Source organism: Lissotriton helveticus, chromosome 10, assembly GCF_964261635.1.
Source record: "Lissotriton helveticus chromosome 10, aLisHel1.1, whole genome shotgun sequence".
NCBI classification, from domain to species: Eukaryota; Metazoa; Chordata; class Amphibia; order Caudata; family Salamandridae; genus Lissotriton; species Lissotriton helveticus.
This window is the reverse complement of record NC_136071.1, coordinates 42,688,678-42,712,463: the sequence shown is the minus strand read 5'-3', so window position 1 is coordinate 42,712,463 and position 23,786 is coordinate 42,688,678. Positions and strand designations below refer to the sequence as shown.

Genomic DNA, 23,786 nt, shown 5'->3' with positions numbered 1-23,786 from the left:
TGCAGTTGAAGTACCACATTTTGGCTTTTGAACAGTAGCAGCTGGCAGGGAATGAGAGTGGAGGGCCGGGGGAGAGACAAAATAAAAAAAAATTATAAGTCCACTTCCCTGTTCTGCCGGCCGCGTCTCTCCTCCGCTTCTCCGGCGAGTTCGGGAACCAGGAAGCACCCAGGCTCCCCATAGCTAATCACGATGCTGCAATGCAGCATTGTGATTGGTCTGAACGCAGTGGATCGGGGCTCAGATGGGTACTGGGGGCCTGGGCATGTTCCTCACCAGGCTGTGTAATGCAGCCTGGTGGGGAACATGCAAAGTGTACATGACTGTTTGGCCGGTCCGAGAGGGCCTGCCAAGCAGTCATGCGCACTTGGAGTGTGCAAACCAATCCTCCCCCTGTGCCACCAGCACCCGCCCTAACCGAGCCTCGAACCTGCGAAAAGTAAAATGATAATAACTACATTATTATAATTTTCTCTTGCCAGCTCAAAGAGCAGTGGGGCGACGCTCCTCCGCCTTCTTTGAATAGCCGCCCCTGCTTTTGAAATGCGTCTGTGCTCGCGGCATCTTTTGAGCATTATGTGCACTGGCAACAACAGGACAGGATTGGACTGCAGCCCTGAGTCTTATCTTGTCCTCCTGCTTCATGGGAACATTTTTTGCACTGGCAGACTTTTCGTCCATTTAAGTTCAAATTGCTCCCTTCTTTGTGCAGATTGCAGCACACGTGCAAAGAGGGAAAAAATGAGAAATAAACACATTTCTCTTTATTATGCCAACTTCAGGGAGGCTGAGGATTTTGTCACAAATCTATGTCTACAATTCTTTGTAAATATGGATTTGTGTCAAAATCCAAGGGTGTTTACAAGGGAACACACTTGCACCACCCAAAAATGCAAAGTAAAGCAAGGCTGTGCTTTGTGCTACGTTACATGTTGCGTTACCATTGATGACAAACCACCACAAATCGCCATTTAAGTTGGTCTGTAAATGCCAACCTGAGGTTTTTCTTGGGTCTCTGTTAAAAAGTTACACAAACATAACGTAAAATCTTTGTAAATCTGACCCAGAATCTCCAGGTTGCGTCATCCCTGGATGTGTAAAAAGTCTGGAAATATGGATCTGATCTAATTCAGTCCAAGCCCAGCAACACTACAAAAGAGATGCATTGGCATGTATGGAAGGTCCCGGGCAGTGCATGGGTGTGTGTGTCAGGTCCCTGGAAACAACTGGCTGTGCGGCAGGTCCCCGCAAGTGCATGGGTGTGTGTGTCAGGTCCCTGGAAGCAACTGGCTGTGCGGCAGGTCCCCGCAAGTGCATGGGTGTGTGTGTCAGGTCCCTGGAAGCAACTGGCTGTGCGGCAGGTCCCCGCAAGTGCATGGGTGTGTGTGTCAGGTCCCTGGAAGCAACTGGCTGTGCGGCAGGTCCCCGCAAGTGCATGGGTGTGTGTGTCAGGTCCCTGGAAGCAACTGGCTGTGCGGCAGGTCCCCGCAAGTGCATGGGTGTGTGTGTCAGGTCCCTGGAAGCAACTGGCTGTGCGGCAGGTCCCCGCAAGTGCATGGGTGTGTGTGTCAGGTCCCTGGAAGCAACTGGCTGTGCGGCAGGTCCCCGCAAGTGCACGGGTGTGTGTGTCAGGTCCCTGGAAGCAACTGGCTGTGCGGCAGGTCCCCGCAAGTGCATGGGTGTGTGTGTCAGGTCCCTGGAAGCAACTGGCTGTGCGGCAGGTCCCCGCAAGTGCATGGGTGTGTGTGTCAGGTCCCTGGAAGCAACTGGCTGTGCGGCAGGTCCCCGCAAGTGCATGGGTGTGTGTGTCAGGTCCCCGGAAGTGCTTGGGTGTGCACTTCCCTGGCTCTGACATGACATGCTCACCGACCGTGTACTTCTGGGGACCTGATATGACCACCCGTGCACTTTCAGGGACCTGACACCCTAATGTGCGTGCATGTCAGGTCCCTGAAAGCGCACAGGTGGTCATATCAGGTCCCCAGAAGTAGACGGTCGGTGTCCGTGTCAGGCCCCTGGAAGTGCATGTGTGTGCTTGTCAGGTCCCTGAAAGTGCACGGGTGTGCATGTCAGGTCCCCAGAAGTACACGGTCGGTGTCCGTGTCAGGCCCCTGGAAATGCATGGGTGTGCATCAGGTCCCAGTAAGCAGCAGCAGATGCAGCTCGTGGAGCTAGGGTTCAATATGGCCGCCCACTCCCAAAGACAGCTGCAAAATACCATCTCATCCCAGGATATCTGCTCCCCTGCCACACATACACACCCCTCTCACACGTGCACAATGCTGCACGTTGTAGAGTGTTAGGTCGGGGCCTAACACGTGGTTGGGAGCTGCTCAATAATCACACTTAGACCCTGGTCCACAGTTAGCCGGGAAGACCCCGAGCGGTCTTCCGCCTTATTTATTTATACCCCGGCGCGAGCCCGCCCCGGGGTATGCATGCGTGCGTGCGTGCAAATGTTACAATGTATGAGAGAGCCCGAGTGGCTCTCTACATCCCTCCTTTAATTTAGATCAGTTCTTGCAGCAGACTCTGGAATTTCTTCGATCACGGAGAGGTCCAGACATAGTCTCTCAATCTCTGGCTTGGCCTCGGGTTTGATCGCAGATTATATTGTCGACTACGGGCACCGGGGGATGTTGCAACCCCAGCAGGGGTCGCCGATACATTCTCTCCACGTAGGGTATCCTCTTGGTGATGCCCATTAGCTGCGATGTTTGGAGGCGTCGCTTGAGACAGCTGGCTTTCTCCCGTTTGCCTGCCTCTTGACGATCTTGGCATCGTGCCTTCCAGGTCCCAATTGCCATCGTTTTCTGCCTCAGGGCACTCCGCTTCTTGGTGACTGTCAGCTTGTTCCAGGGCCTTCTTAAAGCACGATACATTGCGGGTCACTGACTGTCCACCTCTCCTGGCAGTGATCATAGTTCCTTGGACCTTCTCCACTACCCATGTGTCAGGCTCATAGGGCGTCCGATACTTCCACCCCGGGTGACGATCTCGAACTACCACAGTATCCCCTTCCTTCACGGTAGGCTCCTTGGCGTGACGAGACTCACTTGCTTTCTGGTTGGTGAGTTGTCTTCTGGCTTGAATGGCTTCACTGTCCCTGCTCCCAGGCATCCACGTGCTGTCGGTCGGAATGCTGTCACGAGGTGCCCTCTTGAACAGCACGTGTGCAGGAGCGCACTTTGTGGTGCTGTGGGGTGTCTGCCGGTAGGCTTCCAGGAATTGATCAAGAGCTAGTTCCGGATCTTCCCCATTGTCCACCGCAATTCTCAGGGCTCGGTTGATCGTTCTCATCAATCTCTCAACTTCCCCGTTGGCCTGGGGCCACAGCGGAGTGATTTTCCTGTGTTTAATCCGAAGGCTCTCTAGATAGCATTGAAAGTCTCTGCCTTGAAATGGGGGGCCGTTATCAGATTTAATTTCCTCGGGGAGTCCTAGGGTGGCAAACACACGGTTCAGCGCTTTCTTCACTTGCGGAAATGCAGTCGAGGGGATGATCTCCACTACCGGGAATTTGGAGAAAGAATCAACTACAACTAAGGTGTGTCGACCATCTGGAAAACTCCCAAAGTCAATGCTGAGATGTGTCCAGGGCGTATGTGAAGCATCTTTAGTAATTACAGGTGCGGGAGCAGGATCCAGGCCGGTGATAGTGCAAGCGTGGCAGGACCGCACCATTGCATCTACAAGACTGTCCATTGCAGGGAATCACACTTTGCTCCTGAGACGGGCTTTAGTTTTGGCCATTCCCTGATGTCCTACGTGTGCCAACTCCAGGGCCTTCCGTTGGAGGCTTTCGGGTATGACGAGGAGATGACCTCGGAGGATGACCCCTTCGTCTCCTACGCTCAGTTCGCTCCGGATCTGCCACAACTGCTGGCATGCATGGCTGACTTCCAGCCGAAGATTCGGTGCACCGTCTAGGAAGTGGGCCCACCTGTTTCCTTCCAACGCATGACGGACTCTTGTAAGTGTCTCATCTCGAGCAGTCGCTTCACCAACTTCCTTCAATGTCATGTGTTCTGGGCAGGCTGCCGTCGAGATCATATGGACAAAAGCATCCGCTTCCAGGCCTTCTTCTCGCGGTGGATGTTGTCCGATGGCATCAGGTTGTCGGGAGAGGTAGTCCGCCGGATTGTGTGCCCCTGGGCGGAACACTATCTTAAAGTTGTAGCCCTGCAGTTGGACGGCCCATCGCTCAATCCGAGGTGGTGCAAGCCGGGAAGATCCCGTGAATAGTGGCAGGAGAGGTTTGTGGTCAGTAACTACTGTGAATTCTTGCCCGCACAGGTACAGGTGAAAATGCTGACACGCCCATTTGATCGCTAGGGCCTCTCTTTCGATTTGGGCATACCTGGTCTCGGTATCCGACAGCGCTTTGCTGGCATACGCAACGGGCTTCCACACGTCGGGTCCATGTTCTTGCAGGAGCACCGCTCCCAGGCCCACTGGGCTGGCGTCGACGATCAGTTCCGTCTTGCTTCGAGGCTGAAAATAGGCCATCACGGTCGTGTCCAGGAGGTTGGTCTTGATGCTCTGGAAGGCGTTGTGGGCCGCCACTGTCCACTCCCACTGTCGGTCTGCACGGGTGAGGGCTCTGAGGGGCTCTGCAAGATCGGCCAGGTTAGGGATGAACCGGCCGCAGTATGTGGCCATTCCTAAGAAACTACGCACTTCAGTGGGGTTCCTCGGAGTCCTCGCTGCTTTGATCGCCTCCGCCTTTTTGGGGTCAACTTTTAGTCCTTCCCTCGTGAACGTGTAGCCAAAGAAATCTATCGATTCCTGATAAAATGAGCACTTTGATCTGTGAAGGGTCAGGCCGCTGTCCACTAGCCTTTGGAGGGTTGCTCGCAGGTGCTCATGGTGTTCTTCCAAGGTTGACGAATACACTAGGATGTCGTCGCTGAGATTGATCACTCCGCTCAGCCCAGAGAGCACTTCCCGAATGGCGTTTTGAAACACCTCTGCGGCGGAAGAGACGCCAAAGCTTAGTCGTTTGTAGCGCCTGAGTCCCACGTGGGTGGAGAAAGTGGTGATGTACCTGCTGGCTGGGTCTAACTCGAGCTGGTGGTATCCTGAGTTGAGGTCCAGTTTTGAAAACCACTTAGCTCCGTTGAGGTCGGCTACTATGTCATCCGTGGTGGGGGTGATGTGCCTCTCTCGTTTGACAGCTACATTTGGCAACCTCATGTCCACGCACAGCCTGATTGCTCCAGGTTGTTTCGGCTTGGGCGCCACCACCAATGGGGAGACCCAGGGTGTCGGGCCCGACACTTTCTCTATTACGCCTAGGTCCTCTAGCTTTTGGAGTTCTTCTTCAACCTGCGGCCGCAAGTTGAATGGCACCCGCCGGTGCCTGAGGGCTACTGGTCGCACAGATTCGTCGATGTGTAACTTGAACTTGCGTCCCTTCAGTTTTCCAAGGCCTTGGAACAGCTCGGGGAATCCTTTCAATAGGAAGTCCGCATGTGCTTGGTGCACCTGGTTGGCGAAGAACACGAGACCGAGGTCTTCCGTGGTGTGGCAGCTCAGGAGGGTGCCTTTCTTTCCTTCCGTGATATGGAAGCGCATTTCTGTGGAGTAGTCGCCGTTCACGACCGTCGTTTGAATAACTCCTCTTAGTGGTAGAGGCTCCACGCCACCGTATGTGTAGATTCTCGCTGTGGAAGGTGAAAGCGGAGGTTTGGGGGACATCTTCTCATATTGGTCGGAGTCCATGACGTTCACTGACGCCCCCGTGTCTATGAGGGCTGTCATCTTCGTGCCCTCGACATCTATCGAGCACACAGGCGGAGGTCTTCTTTTGGTGGAGGCCCTGCTGACGTATGAGATGACATATATCTCATCGTCTTCTTCATCTTCATAACGTGGTCTCCTGTCTTGGGCTTGGTGATCTGGTGGGGGCCCTTCTTGGTCTATCGACAGCTGTCTGACTCGCTGTGTCAGTGTCCTGGGTCTCTGGCCAGCTGGTTTGTATTTTCCTCCGCGGCAGAATGCGGCGAAGTGGTTGAGCCGCCCGCACTTGAGACATGTCTTTCCTTTTGCACTACATGTTGCGGTTGTCGGATGGTCCTCACCGCAGTAACCACAGGTGTTGCCCCGAGGTGGTGTGTTCCTTGATCGGGCAACCATAGGTCGTTTCTGGATTGCGTCAACCCTCTCTTCCTTGATGGGAGCCATTCTGGAGGCCGTCGGCGAGATGATCGGAGTGCGTAGCGCGGCTTCCATTTCTTCCGCCCTTGCGTCGGACAGTTCGTGCGATCTGGCCAGGACTAGTATCTCATCCAGCGATATGCCCGGTTGTCGGAGGATGAGTTTCCGCAGTAGCTTTGACCTGCAGCCCACTATGATTTGATCACGTATTTCCTCCCGTGGGTTGGTGAACGGGCAGGTGCTGGCGAGCCGGCGTAGCCGGGCGTAGTACATGTCTACCGACTCCGACTCCGTTTGCCACGCTCTTTTGAATTTAAACTTCTCAAAGTCAGTATTGAGTTGTGGATCAAAGTGTGTGTTTAGGGCTGCGACTGCGGCATCATAGTCGTGGTCCTGTCCTGTGTTGGGCAGCGTCTCGAATAGATCATATATTTCCGGTCCGCCATACAAAATGAGGAGTGACCTTTTCACTGTTCCGTCAGTCTCCCGGGTGCCCTTGAAGTAGAGGTTTAACCTCCCGACCCACGCCTTCCATCTCGGCGCCGCCGTCGCAGGATCTGCCGCCTTGCTGAACGGGGGAATTGGCGCTGCTCCCGAGTGTAGGTGGGCGGGTGGCATCAGCGCGGGGGCACCGGCTTGGTTGGGTCCCGGTGGAGGTAACACCTGCGCTGCCGGAGTCTGCGCAGCCACTGCAGGCTGGCTTTGCCCCGCTCCATCTTGATTGGCTCCAGGCGCTGTCACCGACATGGCTCAGCGAGGGGGGGCTACCCACCGGCAGGTATGTCGACGCTCGAGCACTAAAAGGGTCAGTTCTGGTAATCAAGTTGTAGTTGCCTATGCTTGTTTGTACAGCTTGGCGGTGCTTGTGCTTGTTGGTATGGATATGCCTCGGATAGATGCTGTAGGCGAATGCGCTGTGCCTATGCTGGGTCTTCAATATATACTGTGGAGCAAGCTTGTGGGTGAGTTGCCTTTGCCTATGCTTGTTACTTTTCACCTCCTTTTTGTTAGGTCGAAGCACGACCTGCATTCAATGCGTAAGCATTGATTGCAGTGCTTCGAGAACTATTGCTACCCGTTTTTGGGAATGTGGACAGGAGAGGGTGCACGAGCGCAGATCTGCTCAGTTTTGACCTCGTGAGCGCGCACCGTGCCGTGCCCCTCTCCTGCCTCATTCCCTTGCGCAAACACTCTACACTCACGCATGCACACATACACAGCCATACACAGGCACACACACACTGCATACACACACTGCATACACACACGCAAACCCACGCGCACACACACACAGACACAAGCACAGACACATTCGAACAGACACACGCGCGTCCACCACCCCACCCCCACCCCTCCACCCCCACCCCCACACCCACCACTTACCGGGCTCTTTCGGCGGGTTCAGTGTCTCATCTACGGCAGCGCTGGTACCAGGGGGCAGGACTTCACTTCCGGGGCTCCCTCCAGCACCTGGGAGCCCCGGGCTGCGGAGAGGCCATCAGTCGGCCGTCTCCACTTCTTCCTCGGCGGCGGCGGCGGGCGGGACTTCCTGCCGGATTGCAGGCCCCGCCCCCGTCTCAGGCAAAAGTGCCTGACTTCCGTTTTTTTTTTATCATCGTAACTGTGGTTGGGAATGTGATAGTAGGTGGAATTGTGTTGTATTCTGATGGTAGTGCGGCTGCCTCTTGGTCTGCACAGCACTTTTCATTTGCAAGTGGGGTTGAGCAGGCTTTGTACTGTCGGTGAAAGCCCATCCCAGCATGGTCAGCAGTTCGGAAAGCATCGGCGTCATTCCAGCATTTCACGAGGCAGCCCTTCTTCTTGGGACCAATGCAATTCTGGTGGAGGCGGGGAGCAATGGCGCACAGTGTCTGCCCACTCGCGGGCTTTCTACTTTCACTTTCTCCCTGCTGCTCTAACTGCGACCTCTTCTACCCTGCTCGCGCTACTTTCCCCCGAGCCCTGCTGTCTATTATTGTGGGGCGGTTCACGGCTGATATGAACCGTTAAATAAAGCCTCGAGGAGGAACCTGCTTTCTCTGCAGCTTAAACTAAAAAAGCGGAATCTTGTTTCCCTCTCTCTTTCGCGGCCTCAGTGCATTAAAAAACAAGCATGTGAGAACTGCCAATTACAGGAACACATTCACAAGCCAATCTGGCAAACTTGTTGCGACTGAAGCTAAGAAATACATCAAAAACGTTTCCCTACTGTCTGTGCTTTGCAGTTTATTTTATGCAAGGGCAGCATTCCCCTCACCTCACCCCAAGTCCCTCGCACTGCACACCAGTCCACGGATACACCGGGCTTTCCGTTCCTGCTCATTTCAATCCAACACCTTTCGCCAGCACTAAAATCCCCAAATTCTATCCCCACAAAGTAACTACACGGGACATTTCCTGGTGTACCGGCATATCGGACGCCGCCAGGCTACAGCCACTGGATTTGTCGGTATTTTATAGTAATGGAAAAGAAGATTCGTTTTGGCAGCAAGCAACATCTGGAAGAACAGAAAGCAGCAGGAAAGGTGCCAGCCAGAACCTGGTTCACTTCCTGGCTTTCTGACGGCTGTGGACCAGCCCTGCAAAAGGAGTTTCTGGCCCATCTCTGCTGCGAGGTGTTTTGGTTCTGTTTGTATTACGAGCTTGATTTATGGGCCTACTCGACTGGAAGTCACCAAAGCGTTAAGCTGCCACGCGCTCATCTCTCCCCACCAGCCGCAGGACAAATGCATGTCTAAGGGGCACCTTAAACGGGTCAATTCAGTGCCTGATTTCCTAGAAGCCAGACCACGCCCAGAGAGTGGGCCTGTTGGCGACTTCTAACATTTTCAGCCGCTTTCCCCTACTTGACTGCGTTGGTGCTGTTCTGTTGTGGAGACCTATGCGACTGGACCTCGCTCCGAGAACCCTAGAGCCCCTGCAGAGATAGCGGACAGCTGGAGCAGGTTTGTTTACCTCCTTGAGGCATAAATACCGCAGTCGGATATTAATTAGCCTGTTTACAAAAGATAGGAATTTTTATGCCGGTTCAGCTAGTAGCATGGCTCTTGGTTAAAAACCTTCCGATTCCACGGTAACCACTTCGATTCTTAGAGCCAATGGAAAACATAGTTTATGCTGACTGACACGCTGAAGGGTTTCACTAGCAGGCATAAGGTTGGCTTTACCACCTGCTAACGCCTCCTATTGGCTAGAAAGTAAAATCCCGTCCCGGAAATATGAAGCCAGCCACCCCAGAAGAAACAACAATATCTCTTCCGGAAGTGGCTGCCCCAGCCACGTTAGCGTTCTTATTCCAAGGTTTACACACTGGAAGCCGTTACTTTACACTTCTGTTTAAGAATCAAAGTGGTTAGTGTGAAATCGGAAGGACGTGGGCTTGTTTTTAGGTTATATCCACTGTAAATTTCTCTCAGATAGGAGAGGGGGCTTAACATGGGGCAGAGGGTGTACAAGAGATCACGTCATGCTCTCAGGTGGGTGGCGGGGGCTTCACATGGGGTCTAAGAGTGCACAAGAGACCAGACCATGCTCTCGGGTCGGGGAGGGGGGTTTTCATGGGGTCTGAGAGTGCACAATAGACCACACCATGCAAAAAACATTACTATTTACAATACCAACAACTTTAAACTTTTTTTAGCTGCTTGTGGGTCTCTTCTATTAACTGGAAGGATGTTTTGTTAGGGTTGATTACCCTCATGTTTACCAATAACATTGACTGCAACAAGCATTAGAACACGCAGTCTCCCATACTTTTCAAACCAAGTATACGGCGTGCCTTTGTAAGTTCAAGACTGCCACGATTTAAAATCGTGCACACTTTTTAAGCTATCTGATTCGCCTATGGGTGCCACTTTTAATTTGGTGCTGGGCACATTTCCTGACCCTGTCCACCCCTGCTTTACTTAATCTAGCATTGTGCATATTAATATATACTGGCTGCTTCTACAGTGTATTTCCATTCACATAAGACCCTTGCATAGTGCATGAAAAGAGAACAGCGGGTCCTCTATATGTCTGCATGCATTCACTTTATAGGTGGTTGCATTAATTATGAAGCATGACTGAAAAGCTGTGGAGTGAGTATTAAGGCAGTGAGAGATTCTTACAGTGCCTTTTGCTGGCTCATAAAGGTGATCATACCACATGCTCATCCTATTATTGGCCTCCTTACAGAGAGCACATATTATGGTAAAGCCTTCCCTTATGGTAATCCACATAAGTGATGCAGTTCCTGTTTATATTTAACTTTTTACCTGATCTTGCATTTCCTAAGAGTTAATCCTTTTTCCAGATGTGTTTCTGTAGTTTATTTCTCGTGCAACATCTGATAATTTTATAGTACATACTGTGAACGAAGTTGCTTCTAGGTATCTGGAAGAGTTCAGATTATAGGTGGGTTGCAATTTAGTGCACAATTGGTAACTCTGGAGTTGAGGCTGACGTTAGAGAACTTTTCTTACAGTACCCCTCGGTAGGTCATAAAAGTTATTTCGTCCACATCCTCATCCAATCTGTAGCTTCTCTGCAGAGTGCATAGACCGACTGTCACACGTGCCAATAGTAATTATTATTTTATGGGAAGGAGATACACAGCTGTCTGAATACTGCTGTATTTATTCAGTGAGCATGCAGAAGGTTGTGACACAAGGAAGTAATGCAGAAAGATGAGGTGAAGACAGTGGTGATGATGAAGGACATGACATGTTAGATATGCAGATGAAAGATTTCTGATAGCTGTACGAAAACAAGCATTGAAAATGCAATAGGTCTCGCTTCTGATTAAGTTAAAGCTTTTTGCTTTGCTAATGGTATTGTATAGCAAAGCAAATGGCTTTTTCTCTCTCTATCTCTCCTCCCTCTCTCTCACTCTCTCTTTTCTCTCTCATCTGTTGATCGTCCTCCCCCACACACAACCCCCCAAACACATCCCCACACACACACACAACCCCACACACACAACCTCACACAGACCCCCCCCACACACAATCCCACACACACACAACCCCCACACAACCCCCCCACACACAACCCCACACACACAACCCCCCACACACACAACCACACACACAGCCACACACAACCCCACACACACACACAACCCACACACACCCCACACACACACAAACCCCCCCACACACAGACACCCCCACCCCCCACACCCCACACACACCCACCCCCACACACACCCCCCACCCCTCCACACACCCCCACCCCCACACACACAACCACACACACACACAACCCCCCAAACACACACACAAACCCCCCCACACACAAACCCACACACACAATCCCCCACACACAGAAACCCCCCACACACACATCTATCTATCTATCTATCTATTGCCCTCACTCTATCGCCCTCAGTCTATCTATCAGACTCACTCTATCTATCGCATCCTCACAGCATCCCTCAGCACCAATCACTCAGGGGCACCACAACATCACTCAAGGGCACCACAACATCACTCACGGGCACCACAACATCACTCAGGGGCACCACCACATCACTATGTGTTACCACAACATCACTGAACGCCACAGCATCACTCGTCGCCACCACAACATCACTCAGCGCCACCACAGCCTCAATCTGTGCAACCATTCAACAACAACTGGTTCAAATATGTTCTCTCAATGTTTCAAGCTTTATTACAAATGTCACAAAAAGATGTTAATATTTCACTTCTGTTCTTGGATTTTCGTCACAATAAAATACACTGAACATAATCTTCACGACAGTTATTTACAAAAGTTTAAGCTATTGCCATTATAAATTACAAACACTTTATTTAAGTATTAATAATTTTTTTTAAAAAGCCATTATTTATAATATCAATACATCTAAGTCACGTAAATACAACACATATTGCATTACAAATGCTATAGGTGTCACATTTGCGAAAGTTAAAACTATTGGCATTGTAAACGACAAAGCTATTCATTTAGCTATTTTCAAAACCAACACATAATTAAAATATTTGTCATTTACAATACCAATAGCTCAAACTTTCCTAATGCGAGACCTATTGCATTGCAAATGCTTGTTTCTTCTGTCAGCGCGCGGAGGCCGCAGGCACAGGGTACACTCAGCGCCCAGGCGTTCCACCAGCTGTAGGTGCACTGCGGGACAGGGCCGACGGTCAGCGTGCAGTGCACACGCGTAGCGCTGAATGAGGGTAGCATCCCTCGGCGGTGTCAACAGACGCTGGGCCGCCCCTGGCCACGTGGAGCGAGCGGAGTAGCGGGCGCGCCACCGTGACAGGCCGCCTATCGAGCGCTCCTTGGAGGGACAGCGCTGAAGAGGAGGCGAGCCTTCGTGGAGGGGCCGCGCGGGCGGGAGGGGAAATAGACTCACCCACACCTCAGAAGGCAGCAGGGCGGCCCCCGGCTCGTTACGAGTCCCGCCAGCTGAAGGCGCTCCCGGCGGGGAGACGCGTGGGCGGGCCTCAGAGCGGGGCCAACGCAGCACTGCACGGCACGCGGGTGGGCACCGCAGCAGGAGGCAGGATTGGTGCGGAGGCAGCCAGGCACACGTACGGGTAAGCCGGCCTCGTCGCCAGTGTAGAGTGTTAGGTCGGAGCCTAACACGTGGTTGGGAGCTGCTCAATAATCACACTCAGACCCCGGTCCACAGTTAGCCGGGAAGACCCCGAGCGGTCTTCCGCCTTATTTATTTATACCCCGGCGCGAGCCCGCCCCGGGGTATGCATGCGTGCGTGCGTGCAAATGTTACAATGTATGAGAGAGCCCGAGTGGCTCTCTACACACGTGACGTGCATCAACTGTCTACCACCGGTTGATGCTCTGACACGACGCTGCACAAGTCACCGACCAACCTTCCCCACATCACTGTTCTCGTTTTCAATCCCCCGAATGATGACGTGGGGTGCACGACAGATGTCTCTGCGCCAGACCTCATGCTGTGGGCGCCAGTGCGCATGCGTGGTTCGGAACTGAGGCCGGTCGCCCATCATGTGTGTAAAGCGTCACAGGGCACAGCAGAGATCCCATTACAATTCACTGTCTGCATCCGTGGCCTCTCTACATCCTAAACCTTCGAGGACATGGGAGTATGGAAGACAGGGTGACGTGTACAATACTCTACGAGGGTTTGACAACCCCTTACGGCACATGTTATTTTCCAAATGAGCCAAACGCTGCGCTGCCCCCACGCCGGGCCCCTTTTCCGTAAGGGCAGTCTGGGCCGGCCCTACAACCCCTGACGTGGCTGCAGGCGGTGCTGTCGTCACTCTGTCTCTGGCCCTGCTCTGTTACAACAGATCACTGACCGGCACCTGTTTACATATTCTCTTTTAACTCTTTGTGATTTTAGTCAATGCTATAACCAGGCCTTTAAGTGGGATGAAAAAACTGGGAGGCGTGGCCATTGTAAGTAAGGCTGTGGCTTAAAAACACGTAAGCTAAAAGTTTGTGCTTAGCATAGTATGGTATTTTTCTGTTTCTGTCATTGCGTCGAGATATATGATACAAGTCACATCATACCTACAACAAGCCAGGACTATTGGCTTGTTAGTTGCACAATATAAATAAGCAGCAACTAAGGCTTGTTGTATATAATATTGAAAAAGCTTCCACTTAAAGCCCTGGTGACACCACAACAATGTTGCCGCACCTGAGTTTCAAAAAGAGAAGGGGAATCCAGAGAGAAAATGACTCTCTTTAAAGGATTCCCCTTCCCCTACAACACACTCGAAACAAGCATTTACAATGCAACGGTTTCGTCTTTGGAAAAGTTTGAGCTATTGGCATTGTGAATGACAAACTTTTTATTTATGTGTTGGTTTTGAAAACAGATAAATAAATGGCATTGTCATTTACAATGGCAATAGCTTAATTTCTCGCAAATGCGATTTGTATTGCAACTATTTCAGTTAGCATTTTGCACTACGATGAAAACTGGCTAAAGATAGATACAAAAAACAAGTCTTAGCTAGGAGGTAATACTCACCAGACAGAGACACCCGGCAAAAATGACTTCACTTAAACTATCATATGTACAGCACTAAACATTGCACATCCTTCGTTGAATAACTGTTTGTTTACTGCTCACATGCTTCAGAGCAAAGAGGACTTTAGGAAAAACACTTGTAAACAAATAATCATCGTGGGGGAATTATAGTCAGGCATTGTAGAATTACAGTTCGTTTTGGAGCATGTAAATGCTATAGACGGTAAATGGTTAAAGGTGCTGGTTCAGAATTTGTAGCTGTGGTTCTGTGCATTTGCAACGGGTGCATTTAGTCGCAAAGTTTCAAACTAGAAGACATGGAATTCATTCCTAGCCTAATAAACTGATCAAATTGTGTGATCCTGTGTAAATCATGTTTTGCCACTATGCTCTAATTCACTTTGAGTTTGTGTTGGGCATGAAAATACATTATTTTTTTAGAGGGGCCGGGCAAAGCTCCCACTCAGCCTGACCCAGGCTGCATGTCTCTTTCACAATAACTACAGGAAAAAAAAGGCAACAGAGGAGAAGAGATCAGAGGAGCGCAGATCAGGGCACAGAGGCAACAGAGGAGAAGAGATGAGAGCGCAGAGGCAACAGAGGAGAAGAGATCAGAGCACAGAAGCAACAGAGGAGAAGAGATGAGAGCACAGAGGCAACAGAGGAGAAGAGACGAGAGCACAGAGGCAACAGAGGAGAAGAGACGAGAGCACAGAGGCAACAGAGGAGAAGAGACGAGAGCACAGAGGCAACAGAGGAGAAGAGATCAGAGCACAGAGGCAACAGAGAAGAGATTAGAGCACAGAGGCAACAGAGGAGAAGAGATCAGAGCACAGAGGCAACAGAGGAGAAGAGATAAGAGGAGCGCAGATCAGGGCACAGAGGCAACAGAGGAGAAGAGATGAGAGCGCAGAGGCAACAGAGGAGAAGAGATCAGAGCACAGAAGCAACAGAGGAGAAGAGATCAGAGCACAGAGGCAACAGAGGAGAAGAGATAAGAGGAGCGCAGATCAGGGCACAGAGGCAACAGAGGAGAAGAGATGAGAGCGCAGAGGCAACAGAGGAGAAGAGATCAGAGCACAGAAGCAACAGAGGAGAAGAGATGAGAGCACAGAGGCAACAGAGGAGAAGAGACAAGAGCACAGAGGCAACAGAGGAGAAGAGACGAGAGCACAGAGGCAACAGAGGAGAAGAGATCAGAGCACAGAGGCAACAGAGAAGAGATTAGAGCACAGAGGCAACAGAGGAGAAGAGATCAGAGCACAGAGGCAACAGAGGAGAAGAGATAAGAGGAGCGCAGATCAGGGCACAGAGGCAACAGAGGAGAAGAGATGAGAGCGCAGAGGCAACAGAGGAGAAGAGATCAGAGCACAGAAGCAACAGAGGAGAAGAGATGAGAGCACAGAGGCAACAGAGGAGCAGAGACGAGAGCACAGAGGCAACAGAGGAGCAGAGACGAGAGCACAGAGGCAACAGAGGAGAAGAGACGAGAGCACAGAGGCAACAGAGGAGAAAAGATCAGAGCACAGAGGCAACAGAGGAGAAGAGATCAGAGCACAGAGGCAACAGAGGAGAAGAGATCAGAGGAGTGAAGATCAGGGCACAGAGGCAACAGAGGAGAAGAGATGAGAGCGCAGAGGCAACAGAGGAGAAGAGATCAGAGCACAGAAGCAACAGAGGAGAAGAGATCAGAGCACAGAAGCAACAGAGGAGAAGAGATGAGAGCACAGAGGCAACAGAGGAGAAGAGACGAGAGCACAGAGGCAACAGAGGAGAAGAGACGAGAGCACAGAGGCAACAGAGGAGAAGAGACGAGAGCACAGAGGCAACAGAGGAGAAGAGATCATAGCACAGAGGCAACAGAGGAGAAGAGATCAGAGCACAGAGGCAACAGAGGAGAAGAGATCAGAGCACAGAGGCAACAGAGGAGAAGAGATGAGAGCACAGAGGCAACAGAGGAGAAGAGATGAGAGCACAGAGGCAACAGAGGAGACGAGGTCAGAGCACAGAAGCAACAGAGGAGTAGGGAGCAGAGTTCAGAGGAGCAGAGATCAGAGGAGCAGAGTTCAGAGGAGCAGAGATCAGAGGAGCAGAGATCAGAGGAGCAGAGATCAGAGGCGCAGAGATCAGAGGGGCGCAGACCAGAGCCGCAGCCAGCAGACCAGCGCTGGGAGTCCAGATGAGGTGCTCAGAGCGCGGGGGTCACCTCAGCCCTCAGCAGCAGCAGCGGAGGGAAAGTTTTCCGAAGCGGCTGCAGGGGATCCAGAGCCACCAGACCCGGGGCTCGGGCTGGGATCCAGCCAGGAAGGGATCCGGCCGAGGATGCACCCGGGGACCCACCGCCCGCACTGCCTCCAGCCGAGCCCAGCCACCGACCCAGCCAGCAGCTCCCGGCGAGGGAGAGAGAGGGAGGGAGGAGGGAGGAGAGAGGAGAAGAGGCAGAGGGAGGGCCAGGGGGAGGAGGAAACACCGACATGGAGGGGGAGAGGGAGGGGAGACGGGAGTGTGAGGGGGGCACAAGAGGGCAACAGTGCCATGGGAGACAGAGAGATGAAGGAGGGAGCAGCGGGAGGAGAAAGGCGAAGGGACCGAGGGGACACACGGAGATAAAATCAGGAGCAAGAGAGGAGAAGAGGCAGAGGGAGGGCTAGGGGGAGGAGGAAACACCGACATGGAGGGGGAGAGGGAGGGGAGACGGGAGGGTGCGGGGGGCACAAGAGGGCAACAGTGCCATGGGAGACAGAGAGATGAAGGAGGGAGCAGCGGGAGGAGAAAGGAGAAGGGACCGAGGGGACACACAGGGATAAAATCAGGAGCGGGTGAGGGAAAGGGGAGGAGAAAGAGGCGGGGGAAAGAGAGCATTGAGAGGAAATGAGTCGGGACGAGGGGAGGAGGGAGAAGAGAGAGATACGTACTGAAGAGAAAGAAACAAATGAGGCAGGTAATCAGTGGAGAAGACGCCTGAAGCAGGAGGGTGAAGAAGAGAGGAAACAGAAAGAGAACGGAGGAAGAAAAGGAAAGACAACAAGAACGGGGGGGCGTGGCCGGGGGTCAGCGCAGGACGGACGGGGAGCAGCCACCCCCCGCCACCGCCCGCAGCTCCAGACAGGGGCACGAGTCTGTGATGAGAAAGTCCGGGGGTTGCATAGTGTGGGGGGGGGGCGATCAGAACCATGGGCAGAACTGGGGAACTCCACAGTACGTGGGCAATGCTCTCGGGCAGAACTGGGGGCGTCCATCATGTGTATGCATTCGGGGTGCATAATGAACAAGCACTCACCTGGGCTTCCTCCGGCGGCCGTGGTCGGCATGGAATGACAAAAACAAACCCAGAAAAAAAAAACGAAACTCCGCCCACCGCCGCGATGACGACATCGCAGAGGCGGAGAGCGAAAAAATAGTGGGAACGCCCCCGAATCTGGTCCGGCCTTGACGGACAGATCCGGCTCCCAATGGCTAGCCTCCATTTATGGAGCTAGCCAATGGGAGCCGGGGGACGTTCCTGAAACCCATATTGTAAACAATAGATTTCGCCTGCGCCGAAAAGATGCGCAGAGCGCAGCCTTTGGCAGGCGAAACCTAAAAATGGACCGCCTATGCCAGGGCATTAAACAGAGCGAGATAGACACCCGTTTCGAGGCCTGCTCAAAAAAACTGCCGGTGCTCAGACCCGGTGAGACCCGGCACACTTAAAGACCTGGCTATAACCTGCCTTTGGCGGCAAATACTAAGATGTTTCACACAATAGTCTTTAACTGCTGCAACGTGAATGTGTCGTATGACAAACTTGTGCATACTTACGCGAAAACACTGTAGCTGATGTACAAACAAAACACAACAACAACACGGCCCAGTAAAAGGGAACACAACAGCACATTGCAGTAACATAACAAAAAACCACAATAACAAAATGCTGGAAGTGTCACCATCTGCGACCCTACAGAGTAAAATCACAGACAAACAACAGGGCTGTGCTGTCTGTCCATCCTGTCCAAGCCAACACTCTGACCGATCCCAGAACCCACAGCGAGTCAAGGAAATATACATGGCTCGGGACCACCATCCCCTAGAACCAGTGTTTTAAATTGGAAAAAATAAGTGTAGGTACTCATTAAATTGAGCCGGCTAGTGTGCGCGGTTAGAGGTGAGGCGAGACATGATGATACTAAGACCTTTCTCTTGACTATTCATTTTGCCGGTGCATTTAATTTGATAGTAGTTTCAAACTTCCCATATATGCAGATTGGCAGGTGCATGTGATGATAATGAGTGGGATGAGTACCTGCTGGGAGCAGGCCTTAAATCACAATAGAAGGAACTTTTAAATGAATGCAATCAATCAAGCCATCAACAGCACTATTCAGGCTAATTATCAGTGTGCTTCGGAACAAAAGAGATTTGGGAAAGGCAGCATTAATAATGAGTACTACGCCAGTTGCAGGAAATACCAAAGCATGTTGGAAAATGATCAATGTAAACAAAACGTGTTAACTCCTTACCCAAAATAAAGGGGGAACCTTGTTTACAACGCCGTCGTTACATCGCGATGCCATTACATTGCGGTTTTTAGAACGCAAGTCGTTACAACGACTTGCTCTGGATGGCGCTCTAGGACAAGGAACAGTATAATTTACTATCTAACACCTTCCCTGCTGTATGTAGACTGGAGTAGTTGGAATAGTAAATTATACTACTCCTAAGTCCAGCGCCCTCCAACGCAAGTCGTTGTAACGACTTGCGTTGTAAAAACCGCGAGGTAATGGCATGCGATGTATTAGCATGCGTTGTAATGTCATACAACCAAGTAAAGACCTAACACGATATGTTACGGTTTCCTTGTTTTGCAATGTTTGCAGCTTCTCACTTTCATACTGTTCCTACCTGGTTGCTTTTGGCACAATACTTCCTATACACACAGAAACAAGCAGACATGCACACACAAAAACATTCCACGTATTTCTTTAAAACTAGCCCCTGAGAGTGTCCAGATTCTCTTCCTCTCTCTGAGTTCAATTTTACTCTCACACTCAAACATACACAGAAACAGCCAAACACACACCCACAAACCCACCCACCCACACAAACCCACACACACAAATACTCACTCACCAAAAAAGGTTCACTTGGGATTGTTACTGCACAGCAAGCAACAATGTGAATGTGATTGACAGAGCTGGGCCTTATTGGGCCCTTCTCTATCAAACACAGCATGACGTGAGATTTCCAAAACAGGGACATCGCTTGCGTAATGCACATGAGCCGCTGCTGAATGGTTCAGTAGTTACTCACCTACGAACTAGAGAGGCGCTTTGGCCCTACAGATCAGCTCCACTCTGACTGCCTCGAGCTCCGCAGCACTAGCAGAGTGCTGGTACTCTCCTTGGGAGCGGAGAAGTGCGAGTACTTTGATCGGTAAAAATAAGAAGTGCCGGTACTTAGTACCTGTGAGTGCCGGCCCATTTAAAGCGCTGCCTAGAACTCATGTCCCCAACCATGAGCACTCCAGGGTAACATAAAAACTCATCTTCTAGCAGAACGAGTTCTGACTCAGGGAGGCCCAGAGATTGGAAAACAACAAATAAACCCCAGCGGAGAAGCAGTAAGGACTCAACCGCAAGATCCTCGGTGCTGGGAACGAAGGAACCCACCCCGCAACTACGGTGACCAAAAAGGCAACCAGAGGAGATGTGGTCGGAGGGTGAACCTACCAACTTTGGAACCAGGAGACCTGGGTTCTAATCCCGGCTCCAGTACTGGACTGAACATCTTGTGATCCTGGGAAAATCACTTAATCTCCCTTAGCATAATATGTGTGGAATTCAATACCATTATACATAGGTGACACATATGTGCTTGTGAAACTCCACAGTTTATTTCCAAGATGTTCTGTTTTCTTCTTTGGCGATTTCATTACTAATGCATCCAACTGAGGTGATTTTGTTTGGGTCTTCTGTTATTGTTGTGCTTTAGAGCGCCCTTTGCTGATTGCAACAAATATTGTTACGTTTCTAGCAAAAGGCAGCACATTCCACCAGCAGTCCAGTGCAAACAAACCCTCACCCCTACCAAAGATGCAGCAACATTAGAACTGCAGCCGTACAAACCCTTCCATGCCCTAGAATAGATCCTCCCAAGCTCACATGATGTGATGGAGCCAAGGTCAGTATCCTCATCTCTGCATTCCCCCCACACTCCCTCCCCCATTCCTGCTTTTAAAAAACAAACTTCTCTTTTAGGCTCTTCCTGCTTTTACACCCAAAGGGCAACATAACTTTCCTTTTCAGACTGACCTTCAAATTCTCTAAAGTGCCAGAGAAAATTCTCTGTTACTTTTTGCAATTTTCATTTTTTTCCTTCGACTGTTGTTTTTTCTCAATAGCATTGTTTTTGTGATTTATACTATGCTCTGTGCACTTCCACTAAATAAACCTGTCAATGAAAAATAACAAAAATGGCATACCGTCTTTCCATTCTGTCTGTGATCTTCTAGTTGAAATGAGACATGGTCAGTCAAAAATGGTTTATACTAGATTCAGTAATAGCATAAATATTTTTAATCTACTAGATTGTCCAAGCGAAAATTAACTGATTACAAACAGTTTCTATTAGATCCAGTTGTAGTCTCTGCTTTAGGGGTGTGCGGAATTGCAAAGGATTTACTCTATAAATTTCAGATTTTCTTTTTTTTGTTACAAATATTTTTTTCTTTTCAACAAGCAACAAAAGAAGCACTAAGAAAACGAATAATAAGAAAAACAAAAAAAACAACATATACAATGATTATCAGATCAAGTATAAGTATGCCCATTATACAATCAAAAGCATCAAAAACATATGACGAAGACTATAAAGACAAAAAGTTAAACCAAGGATAACTCTGTGGCAAAAAAAAAAAATTAAAATGAGGACAAGAAAATATTACCTACGAGTAAGTGTCTAGGAGAAAACAATTGATAAAAACTATTTCAGCAGGCGAATTGTCTCACAAAAAAAGTTCACAAAAAATTAACTTGCAGAACCACTTCCATGCGAGCAAAGCAGGTAAACTTTCAATATTCTCTGAACTTGAAGTACAATGTTTAAAGACTTGTTCCCTCCAATAATTTTTTTGGTCGTTCACTTATATACATCCTGCAGAAAAATTCTTCTGGGTAAATTAAAAATACTAGCAGAAACAATGCAACCATTAAAAAACATTAAAACACCGAAGATGCAATGAAATCAACTGAAAATGTATCCACAGGAATTTGTATAAATGTCTATGTCCTAGTATCTGGATCCAGTAAAAAGTTGGCTACAACTGACCAACTGGGATTCCCCCCAGGCCCTCTCTCGTCATGAACGCTTGATGTCCTATTTTCCCCTCTTTCTTCAAGTGACCCGGCTATTTACAAAATATCCTCCCGCTCACCTCTGCAGACCCCACCTATGCCACCTTTGTCCACAAGCAAGATCCCCCTGCTCTATGTAAACTGAGGGCCCAAGTGATATTAAAATTTCCCTATGGCTATACAGATGTCTTGAAGTCCTCCACACAAATAATTTTTAGGTCACGAATTTGGTATAACCTCACATGGCCACTCACTAGCACATGACCCCCTAAAAGGATCAACTGTTTAGATGAAAGACAAGTTGCCAATCAAAAGTGACTTTCTCTGTGGCACTTAAATTAGTTTATTATGCAATTGACGGTAAAACAGCGTAGATGGCACTAAGAAGGGGACCACCTGCCTCACAATTTCATGAGATCGAGAGCTAAGACCGTCCACGTTCCATCATGCATTGCACTAGCATAGACACCACCCCACCTTTTCCCGGAATACTCACTGCAAATAAACGCAGAACGTTAGCCACCATGATGGAGACAGAGCTGGCCGATGCCCCGATGACTCCGACAACCCTCTCTGGTTTGCTGATAATGGGCGGCTCCCCGTTTGAACAGCGGACATCCGACGTGTCCTTCTGGATCAGTGCTTGGACGAAGGTGAGCGACTGCTCCAGCGCATAGGTGTCCCGCGAGCAGGTGTCCAGAATTCGCGCGCCCAGCGTCATGTTGGGCAGGAGATCAGGGTCGCTGTTGATTTGGTCCAATGCATAGAGCATGGCCTCCATGCGGTGAATACCCGCCTCTTTCTTGATCTCCCCACAGGGGATCCCTGCCGGACCCTTGGCATGGACGGGGAAGAGTCCCCCCAGTGTGATGTCCCCATCTATCTTGATGGAGTGGGGCTGGGTGGTCTGCTGCCCCCGCACCATGAATACTGACGCTCCCAAACACCAAACCAGCCTCATCCATTGTGGCCAAAGAAGGAGGGGCGGCGGTAGCCGCATGCTTGTAGATCTGCGGAGAAAAGATGATCTGAGTCTCTGTGCAGCTTCGGCTCTGAAACAAGAGAAAAATACAGAGAATCTCACTCAACTTTTAGCATGATGCTGAGTTACAAAACTGTCTTTTATTTAATAAACTATGTGCTCAGACAATATGAACACTTCTGCAATAAAACAAAAATGCTCCATTAGACAGAAGTGTATTTTTCTGTGCTTGGGTAAACTAGACCCGAACTAGACCTTACTTCGATCTTTAATTTTAACGCAGCCATGATGTGTGTTTTCATTTCTCATTCTGACACCGCACATTATCAAAATGGGCACTTGTGCTCTGTTTTGACATGTTGTTTTTGAAGAACTACTGAGGAAGCCTTCTGCAACATCCAAGGCTATTCCTGCCTGAATCATTGTTTATAAGACTTAGGGCTAGATGTAGGTAACTTGGAAATACCGATTCGTAAATACCGAATTTTACCGATTCGGTATTTAGGAATCGGTATTTCAGATGTAGGTAAGAATTCGGTAAAAAATACAGAATTCTTAATATTCATTATTACCGAATCGGTAATTGAGATTCGGTAATAACGAATACCTACCCATTCATTCCTATGGGCTTGGAGGCCCATAGGAATCAATGTGAAGACATTCTGTATTACTGATTCGGTATTACCGATCAGTAATACCGGGAGTTATTTCAAGGGTGCCAGGGTGTCCAAAGGACACCCTGTTGCACCCCTGAAATGTGCATGTGTGCACATGTGGCACACATGCATGCCCTAAGGGCATGGATGTGTGCCACATGGCACATAAAAAAAAGCAAGAAAGTGTTTTTTTAAGGAATTCGATAATTACCACCAACTTGAAGTTGGTGGTAATTACTGATTTCTAAAGGCACGAAAGCACTCTTTTAAGTGCTACCTACATTGCATTTAAGGAATCGGTATTACAGATTCCTTAAATGCAATGCCATAAGGAATCGGTATTAAGGAATCGGTATTTACCGATTCCTTAATACCGAATCCTCCCTACATCTCAAATGCCTAAATACCGGTCGGTAACTGTGAAATTTAACGAATTTCACCATTACCTACCGGTATTGGGCCACCTACATATGGCCCTTAGAGTGCTTGTGTAACTAGATTTGTACAGCCACCTCCGAAGACATTAGGTTAGAATAGGTCATTTTAATATTCAGTTAGGGGTTACTGCTAGAATACTGGTATTAGGTGAGGTATAATTCTGTATGGTGATTTATCAGCTTATTACTACATTTGCTTGCCCTATGCTGTGTGATTTTAATTGGCTTTTATTATAGACTTGTCTA

The 23,786-nt window shown here is 49.8% G+C and overlaps 1 protein-coding gene across 1 annotated transcript in view; it reads right to left on the bottom strand.

Annotated features, from left to right (window-relative positions):
* Window positions 1-22,511, bottom strand: part of LOC144785021 (metabotropic glutamate receptor 6-like) — a 250,240-nt gene extending 227,729 nt beyond the window's left edge. The window contains exon 1 of the mRNA XM_078664138.1: window positions 21,962-22,511. Coding sequence (XP_078520264.1) covers window positions 21,962-22,465 — 504 coding nt within the window. The 5' untranslated portion in view covers window positions 22,466-22,511. The remainder of the gene's footprint in view (window positions 1-21,961) is intronic.
* Window positions 22,512-23,786: the final 1,275 nt, after the last annotated feature.